The 9,709-nt window shown below is 44.0% G+C and overlaps 1 protein-coding gene across 1 annotated transcript; it reads right to left on the reverse strand.

Moving 5' to 3' along the window:
• Positions 1-7,445: 7,445 nt before the first annotated feature.
• On the reverse strand, positions 7,446-9,224 carry LOC120945642 (serine/threonine-protein kinase SBK1-like). Its single transcript, XM_040359966.1, has 3 exons — positions 9,061-9,224; positions 8,533-8,735; positions 7,446-8,249 (listed from the first exon to the last, which is right to left on the reverse strand). Exons 1-3 carry the CDS (start codon positions 9,221-9,223, stop codon positions 7,446-7,448), a joined length of 1,170 nt encoding a protein of 389 aa, XP_040215900.1. The 5' UTR covers position 9,224.
• Between the last annotated feature and the right edge of the window lie 485 nt (positions 9,225-9,709).

The raw sequence follows: 9,709 nt of genomic DNA on the forward strand, positions 1-9,709 counted from the left end.
AGGTTATAACTAGGGTTGAGCGAACCCGAACTGTAAAGTTCGGGTTCGGTACAGACTTTGGATTTTTCCCGAACCCGGACCCGATCCCAAATAATTGGAAAAGTTTGGGTCCGGGATCGGAGTTCGGGAAAAAAATGCGTGGAGGTCCCCGCAAATTCCCTTTAGGTCTGGTATGGATATTAAGGGGAACCCTGCCGTCAATTTAAAAAACAAATGACGTGCGGTTTCCCCTAAATATCCATAACCAGACCCTACAGGTCTGGTATGGATATTAAGGGGAACCCCGCCGTCAATTTAAAATACAAATGACGTGCGGTTCCCCCTAAATATCCATAACCAGACCCGTTATCCGAGCACGTTGACCTGGCCGGTTGCAGAAAAGAGGGGGGGGCAGAGTGCGGCCCCCCCTCTCCTGATCCGCACCAGTCCACATGCCCTCAACATGGGGAGGATGTCCCCATGTTGATGGGGACAAGGGTCTCATCCCCACAACCCTTGCCCGGTGGTTGTGGGGGTATGCGGGCGGGAGGCTTATCAGAATCTGGAAGACCCCTTTAACAAAGGGGACCCCCAGATCCTGACCCCCCCCTGTGTGAAATGATAATGGGGTACACTGTACCCCTACCATTTCACGAAGGAAGTGTAAAGTCTTGTAAAAAAAACACACACACCGTAGAATAAAGTCCTTCATTAATAAAAAAAAAAAAATTAAAAAACTCCAGCGGTGATAATCCACTCGTTCCCGGCTTCCTGCTTCAACGTTGTCCTGATCCTGCGAAGGCTGCGGGTGATCTCCAGTGATGAGAAGATCCTGCGACGGCCGGGTGATCTCCGCTCCAGCGATGAGAAGATCCATCCGGAGCTCAGCATCGCCGACCTCCTCATCGCTGGACACAGCCCAGCGAATGACGCGCTGTAGCTGTGACATTACTTATCTAGAGGAGGCAGGGCCACCCGTCACATGACCCCGCACCCTCTGACGTGCCCTCTGCTACGTCATTGGGGAAGCCCAGGAAGAGGGAAGACTATGGGCTTCCCCAGTTACCATTTCACACAGGGGGGGTCAGGATCTGGGGGTCCCCTTTGTTAAAGAGGTCTTCCAGATTCTGATAAGCCTCCCGCCCGCATACCCCCACAACCACCGGGCAAGGGTTGTGGGGATGAGACCCTTGTCCCCATCAACATGGGGACATCCTCCCCATGTTGAGGGCATGTGGCCTGGTGCGGTTCAAGAGAGGGGGGGCCCGCACTCTGTCCCCCCTCTTTTCTGCGGCCGGCCAGGTCAACGTGCTCGGATAACGGGTCTGGTTATGGATATTTAGGGGGAACCGCACGTCATTTTTTTTAAATTGACGGCGGGGTTCCCCTTAATATCCATACCAGATCTAAAGGGTATGGTTATTGAATTTGCGGGGACCTCCGCGCATTTTTTTTCTAAAAGTCCGTGTCCCATTGACTACAATGGAGTTCGGAGTTTGGGTTCGGGTTCCCGAACCCGAACGTTTTTTTTTTAAGTTCGGGTTCGGACCCGAACCCGAACATCCAGGTGTCCGCTCAACTCTATCCACAACGTTTTCCAAATGTGCAGTGCTCAGAACTAGCTCAGAAAGTGCTTCATTCCCCACGTGCCCAGTCTCACCAGCCTCTTACCTCTAAGAGGCATAAAATAAGCCTTATGTGAATTTCCAATGGCAGCTCCTCTTTCCCTCCAAATGCAGCAGCGTTGCAGATCAACTTCTCTCCACAAAGGCAGCGCTTAGCCAGTGTACAAGTCCCTCTTCATTTGAATCAATGACTCCCCATAAGGCACATATGGAAGGAATAATGCTCACAATAGTGTAAACACGTCAGCATAATTTTAATATAGACATAGTAAACACTCACATTTCAGTTAAGGATCTTAAACATCAGACATCAAACACAGTAGTATCTCCACTCCGGGCCGAGAGCGGAGACAACGTCACCAACAGCTCACTTCCCTCACGCGTATCGTGGCTGTGCACGCCACTTAATCATAGGGTATGATAAATTAGTAACCTGTGCAAATGTTGCCATAAAAGAAAAAATTCTTCCCGCCGAGCATATGCATATATTCGTCCTCGGCTTTAGGGGTTATACCGGGATGATGCCTGCAGCTGTGCCATTTTTTAGAGCCAGTGATCAGCTTTCCAAGGATAACAACCAATGTGGTTAAAAGCCGCTCGGTTGTTATCCCGGAGGAATGGGAGGGGACATCCTCCCTCCTGCCGCTCTTACCGGGCCTCCCATCCCACTGGGAGACCCGATCCCCAATGCACCACTTCCGGTGCCTAGAGACAGACTCTCAAAAAGCCATAAACAGCTTGGTTCCCGTCTTCTCTCTGTAAACACAGAAGTGGCGTCACAAAGTCACTTTCCGGTTTACTCGGCCGCCAATAGCGCCGGATTAAAAAAAAATACAGTATTCAGAATTTTTTAATAAAAAAAACACAATTTAAAAATATAAAAATAAATAAGAAAAAACAAAAGTTTTTTTAAAGCGCCCCTGTCCCTGCGAGCTCGCGCAGGAAAGAAAACACATACGGAAGCCGCGCCCGCATATGTAAATCGTGTTTAAATCACACATGTGAGGTATCATCGTGATCGTTTTAGGCCTCCTTGCCAATTGAGTGTCTGGACCCACTTCCTGTTCAGCCAGAAGAAGCAACGTCTGTTCGTTCAGGAGGAGAAGCCCAGCTCATCCCTCGGCTGGAAGGAGAAGCAGCAGTCCTACCGCTCATCCTCCCTCCCTGTCATCTCCTAAAGTAAAGCCTCCTTCCCATCTGTCTCCCGTAGGGGGTTGTGGCAGCTGTGTGAGTGAGCGGGGGAAGTTTGTTTGCTGCCCCCCAAAATATTGAGCAACAGCTGCCACTGGCTCCTGTGTGAGGGATTCACCCAACAACACTAACTGTTCGAGAAATTTTCTTTCCTTCCACCCACGATGATTGATGAAAGTAGCAAAGGGGAAAAAAACACAAAATATAAAAAAAAACAACAACTACAACTTGATTTTGAATTTTTTACTCCACTCTGGGGAGGTGATCAGAATCCCTGGTTCTTCACATCCATGGTTTCCTTTGATGGTTATGAGAGAGACAACCCAAGCCTGGGCTCCCACCAGGCTACAGCCTCAATGCATTTCACTCTGCCCCTCAGAGCTTAGTCATGGCAACTAGAGTCACAGAGACACCAGATAAGCAGGTAATAGCAATTTTCATTCTTTGAAACTCGGGGTTATCTGGAGGGGGAGCTCCATCTAAAAATAAGCAAAAATAATAGAGAAAAGACACAGTACAAGACCTTTGTAATGTAAAACGTCAAATCCAGAAAATTGAGTAAGCTCTGAGATGACTCCGTATTACTAGGAGCGCACACAGTGAGTAAGGAAAGTGAGACTTCCCACCCGTTAGCTTGAGGTATCACCACACAGCGGAAGGCAAAAGAATGTTAAATCACTTTTGACGCAAAATATTTAATCACTTTTACACATGCAAATCATGTGGTGTTTCTTTTTTTTTGTCCAACCCCTGTATGTCCACCATAATGGAAGCCTCATAAACTTTGTCCAGATGCTGATAAAGACCTGAACAATGGTCAGTACTTTTATCATCCAACACACAGGAATGAAGTGAAAGAACCTGTATCCATAGAACATCTCCACTCTTCTTCTGTGCCCTTGCTTTCTTTCTGACTAAAATCCTTGTGACTCAGTAGTAATAAGTAGGTAGATTCAGGTACATAAGCTTAAACTTGCGGCGGCGTAGCTTAGCGTGTTTAGGCTACTCCGCCGTAAGTTAGCTAGGCAAGTACATGATTCACAATGTACTTGCCTGCTAATATACGGCGGCATAGCCTAAAGCGGGCAGGCGTAAGGGCGCCTAATTAAATTGTGTGTAAGGGGGGCGTGTTGTATGTTAATTGTGCTTGACCTTACATTTTTCACCTTTCTTTCTAACTGCGCATGCGCCGGGCGCCTACATTTCCCAGTGTGCATTGCGGCTAAGTACGCCGTACGGGCCTATTGATTTCGACGTGGACGTAAACTACGTAAATCGCTATTCGCGGACGACTTACGCAAACGACGTAAAAATTTTGAATCTTGAAGCGGGAACGGCGGCCATACTTTAAAATTGCTATTCCATCTAATAGATGGAATAACTTTAGGCCTGATAATGACTTACGGAAACAGAGTAAATGTACTGCGGCGGCCGGGCGTACGTTTGTGAATCGGCGTATCTACTAATTTACATATTCTACGCCGACCGCAATGGAAGTGCCACCTAGCGGCCATCTGAAATATTGCAATCTAAGATAGGACGGTGCAAGCCGTCCTATCTTAGATATGTTTAAGTGTATCTCTGGTTGAGCATACACTTAACCCCCTTAGCGGTAAACCCGAGCGTGACTCGGGGTGGGTTTTCGATGTTAGGATCGGTATCCCCGAGTCACGCTCGGGGTGGACTGCAGAGTGTGCAGCGGCGCGGCTTACCTGCTCGGTGAATCCACAGGCAAGTTACTTACCTTGTCCCTGGATCCAGCGATGCCACCCCGCTGTGTGAGCGAGCGGGTCCTCCTCGCTCGATTCACAGTCTCCCCGTGTGCCGCCGATCTCCGTTCCCTGCGACGTTACGACGCACGGGAGCGGAGAACGGCGCCAAATTCAAAAAAGTAAACAAACACATTACCTACAGTATACTGTAATCTTATAGATTACAGTACTGTATGTAAAAAATACACACCCCCCTTGTCCCTAGTGGTCTGTCCAGTGTCCTACATGTTCTTTTATATAATAAAAACTGTTCTTTCTCCCTGCAAACTGTAGATTGTCCAAAAGTGTCCCTTTATGTCAAAAATGGTTTTAGATCAGCTTGAAAACAGCGATAATAAATTATAATCACTTGCAGAATTGTGCCATAGCGATTTGTGGGGAAATTCGTCATAAAAAAATAAAAGTAATGACAGCGACAATTCTGCAACTGAGCAAATTTCAGTGATTTTGAGTTGATAACATTATTGAATAATTTTTATTATAATTATATTATTATTTGTTATAATTATTTATAATTGTTTATTATATTATAATTTATCATTTTGTTTTAAAAAAAAAATCATACCCGGGATGCCTACAAGACTCTTGTTTGGTCAGATTTAAGTGAGTTATTCCTAAAAATTACAGACCTACAGTATAAAACGCCAAATTTCCTTGCAAAATAATTGTACCGCTTTTGGTACGTAATTCCAGATAGAATCATACCGCCAGGGAGGTTAAACATAAGTCGGCGTAGATTCTGAGTTAGGTCGGCTTATCTACTGATAAGCCGGCCTAACTCTTACTGAATCTACCTAAAGATATCTACATAATCACTCCACCACATTTACTCGTTATGCTGCGTACAGAAAATCGGAAACTCCGACAACAAAACCGTGGATTTTTTTCAGACGGATGTTGGCTCAAACTTGTCTTGCATACACACGGTCACACAAATGTTGTCGGAAATTCCAAACGCCAAGAATGCGATCACATACAACACATACGATGGCACTAGAAAAGGGAAGTTCAATACCAGTCGTGTTAGTAGAAATTTGGTGAGAGACGACTCGCACTTTGCAGTCTCATGCTTTTCAGTCCGTAACAGCGTGAGGAATGTGCTATCTCTATTATGAATTTTGTGCATCGGAATTGTCCACACATGATCGGAATTCACAAGAACGGATTTGGTTGTCGGAAAATTTGAGAACAAGCTCTCAAATTTTTGTTGTCGGAAATTCCGACAGCAAATGTCCGATGGAACCTACACAAAAAGCTTCCATCGAAAATTTGTTGTCGTAAATTCCGAGCGTATGCACGCGGCATTAGATGAAAACCCAATACAGAAATGTCACCATTTAATGCTTATCTGTAACTACCTTCTCCCAGCCCTGTGAAAAGTAAAAAAAAAAATTTACCAAACGTTTTCAGGTCCTAATTCCCACTGACCACGCTCTTGTTTTTGCAAAATGTGACATTGGGTACATTTTTTAACAAAAAGGGATTGGGGGGGACAAAAAAAATACAATCTAGTGTGGGGGGGGGGGTGGGCCTGTAAGGAGGGTTCGATTTGGTGGGCCAAGGTTAGAGGAAGTTAAGAAGGAAGAAGAGGATGAAGCAATGTTGAATGTGCTAAGGAAGATCATGGGCAATAGAAGGAGTAGGGAGTGAGGAGGTAGCAGAGCTGAATTTGGTTTGGAAGGATAGGAGTGTGAGTGAGTGAGTGGAAAACTTATATAGCGCAACACATGCGAACTGAATCGCCTCGGGGCGCTTGGTATCTATTTCCTCCTACACGTTGCCTTCAGAATAGGTGGGTTTTGAGTTTTCTTCTGAAGGCCTCGTGATTCACTTCCGCTCGGATGCTGGTTGGTAAAGCGTTCCACAGTCTAGGTCCTTGGACTGCAAATCTTCGTACTCCTTTGGACTTGTATCTGGCCTTGGGTATCTGGAGTAGATTTTAGTTGGTAGAAAGGAGGACGCGATTGGGGTTGTGACCTTTTAATTTGTCACGTAAATATTGGGGCGCACTTCCTTGAACACACTTATGTGTCAGACAAAGTGCCTTAAATGTTATTCTGTCTTTTACTGGCAGCCAATGAGATCTAAGGAATGGGAGAATGATTCCCAGGGTTTTTTTCCTGTTACAAGTCGTGCCGCCGTATTCTGGACGACTTGTAGACGATCAATTTGGTACTTTGGGAGTCCAAGGTAAAGGGCGTTTGCATAGTCGAGTCTGGAGTTGATTATCGTTCCAACCACGACTGCTATGTCTTCTTTTGGGATAAAAGGAATGCATCTACGTAGCAGGCACAGCAAATGGTGAGATCCGCTGACTACTGAGCTTATTTGTGCATCCATTGTCATTTCGGAGTCAAAAGTGACTCCGAGACTTTTGACTTTGGTGCTGGGGGTGATGGTTTGTCCCAAAATGGGCGGGGGTGTCCATGTTGTCACGACAGGTCTCTTTCGGTTGGCGTGGAACAGAAGGAGTTCTGTTTTTGAGCCATTGATTTTAAGGTAACTCTCTGTCTTCCAATTTTCTATCAGAACAAGGCATTTCTCTAGTCCGAGATAATGATCCTTTTTGTTGCTGATGTGAAAGTAGAGTTGGGTGTCATCCACGTAGGAATGGTAGAGTAAGTTCTGGTTACTGATGATTTCCAGAAGAGGGCTGAGATATATATTGAATAGTACGGGCGACAAGGGAGACCCCTGAGGGACTCTGCATGACTGAACAAGACCACTGGCACATATTGTGGTACAAAAACAAATGACTTTGTGAAGAGTTGCTAGTGTGACATGACGCTAAAACATTGAATAGCGAATTGAGGAAGCCACGTACCTCAGAAAGTTTGATGTATGTGATGTTTCTTTAGATGCTCCATCACTCACCAATTCATGTTCCTTCAATGTCTACCTCTGCACCAACATGTAAGGAAAATTCATCATCAAATATGATTACTGCCTCTTCCATGTTGTCCTTCTGTGGCTCTGGAGTCATCTCAGACTGAGATACAGAAGAGTCTGTGGTCAAAAGGTAAGACAAGGATGTGATGGAAACACTACCCTGAGAGGTGTTCAAGCGGGAAGCCATGGATTCCTCAGATAGTACAGAACTGCTTTCCATTGGATCCTCATCTTCTTGTCCTGTGGCTACATCTGGGGTGTCTTCCTTCCAAATTTCACTCATATATTTCAGGATTTCTGTAGCTTTACTTCTCTTCATATAGTCAATAGCCAAAAGATCGATAAACATCCTTCGTATGCCAGTGGGAATCTTTATCCATGCTTCAGGAGGATTGTATATATGAAAATTGTTTTGCCAGTCAACAAAACGTTTAAATGCTTCATCGTCAAGGGTGGCTACCGTCCATGGAAACTCCCCTGTGAGTAGGCAGTAGATGATGAAACCAAACGACCACACATCCAGGCTGCCATCTACAACCAGTCCATCTGAGATGGTTATGTCACGCAATTCTGGGGCCATGTAGAATTTGCTGCCAGACCTGGAGGTTATCACTGTTCCTTTGACCTTAGCAAGGCCAAAGTCTGTGATCTTGATGGAGTGACAGTCCTTGTCGAACACCAAAATGTTTTCTGGCTTCAAATCCATATGAACAAGTCCTTTCTCGGACATGAATTCGAGAGCATTGGAGATCTGTACAGCACACCTTTTAACAGCATCTTCTGGAATTCCCACCTAGGAAAAACAAGAAATCAAAATACAAAATAGATGTTAAATACTGTAGGGTAGAAGAGAAATTCACAATCAGTTAAAGTATATGTATGGCCGTATTTTTTTTTTTTTTTTTTAGTTTTAGACTAGGGTTGGATTCTTTTTCTGTATGTGTTCCCCCAAAAGAGATTCTCTTTCGCTAAATGTCCCGGCGATGGTAAAGTGATGGGAAATTCAAACTATTTGTTATAACATTTCTTTATCAAAACTTAAACATATGGGTATACTGAAAACTTAATGTACTTACATGTGGTAAAATCATGGAGCACAGATCACCAACAGGGGCCAGTTCTTGGACGAAGACGAAGTAATCAATGGTGGTGAAGCCGATGCCATAACATCCGATGATGTTGGGATGAGAAGAAAGTAAGTATGAAATACTGAACTCCTGAAGGAAAGACCGCTGGCTGATTCTGTTTTTATCCATGATCTTCAATGCCATTTTTTGACCTGAAAAATAAATGAAAAAAAAACTTAGATTACAAAATTAGAAATTTATAGCTGGTAATTTTTTATGAAATATCTCAATCTTGGAGCAACCGATCTTAATAAAATATTTGAGAATGTATTATGCTTCATTTAAAGCTATATTTCAGCCTTACAAGCCGTACTGAAATCTCTAATGCCTGCTTGGTAGCTTTTTTCCCCCTACACACGGCTGGGTTTCCCAACAGGAAAACTGCCATGAGAGCTATGGTCCGGAAACCCGGCAGTATGTATGCTCCACCGCAGGTTGTAGATGATATTGAATTGTTAGTTATATTAATTTACTGACCTGTTATCCTGTGGTTTGCCGATAATACTCTTCCATAGCCTCCTTCTCCAAGTTCCTTCACCTTGAGGAAGTACTCCTGTAAGTCTACCTCCTGTAGACCTTTTGAATAGGAGGAGACCATTCTGTCCAGAACTCCTTCCACCTTATGAACAACGGAGGCCATAGTGTCCTGGAGAGGAAAAAAAAGAAAACTTCTTACAAAAAGAAAACACATCTTTTAAGAGAAACTTTAGAAATGTGTAAAATATGAATACTACAGGGTATTACTAGCATTTATATACCTATAAATATGAAATGCTCAATAAAGCTCCCCTTATTAATGAATGTGACTCAGGAATAAGTTAAATGAGAGTTTGAACAGAACAACAGAAATGTATGGAGTACAGTTAAAAGGACTTGAATATAGAAATACGGCGATTCATATAGAAGACAATTATCAAGCAAATGTATAACTTTATCAATTACAATAGCAAATAGAAAAGCCAAGTCTTATAACAATAAATAGGTACCACAATATATCCAATAGTTATCAGTTCAGTCATGGGTGGGGGCTGTCTGGGTAACTGGGTGGTCAAAAGAGTAATTTTACCTCCAAGTGACATTTGGGAAGGAAATGTAATAAACTTTGGATAGCAGGTGGAAAGGTGTA

Source organism: Rana temporaria, chromosome 1 (genome assembly GCF_905171775.1).
Source record: "Rana temporaria chromosome 1, aRanTem1.1, whole genome shotgun sequence".
NCBI classification, from domain to species: Eukaryota; Metazoa; Chordata; class Amphibia; order Anura; family Ranidae; genus Rana; species Rana temporaria.

Coding starts and splice junctions, on each gene's coding strand:
- LOC120945642 (XM_040359966.1), bottom strand. CDS start 9,223: ATGGCCTCCGTTGTTCATAAGGTGGAAGGAGTTCTGGACAGAATGGTC. Junction 8,736..9,060: donor GGCAAACCACAGGATAACAG/GTCAGTAAATTA, acceptor TTTATTTTTCAG/GTCAAAAAATGGCATTGAAG. Junction 8,250..8,532: donor GCTCCATGATTTTACCACAT/GTAAGTACATTA, acceptor TGTTTTTCCTAG/GTGGGAATTCCAGAAGATGC.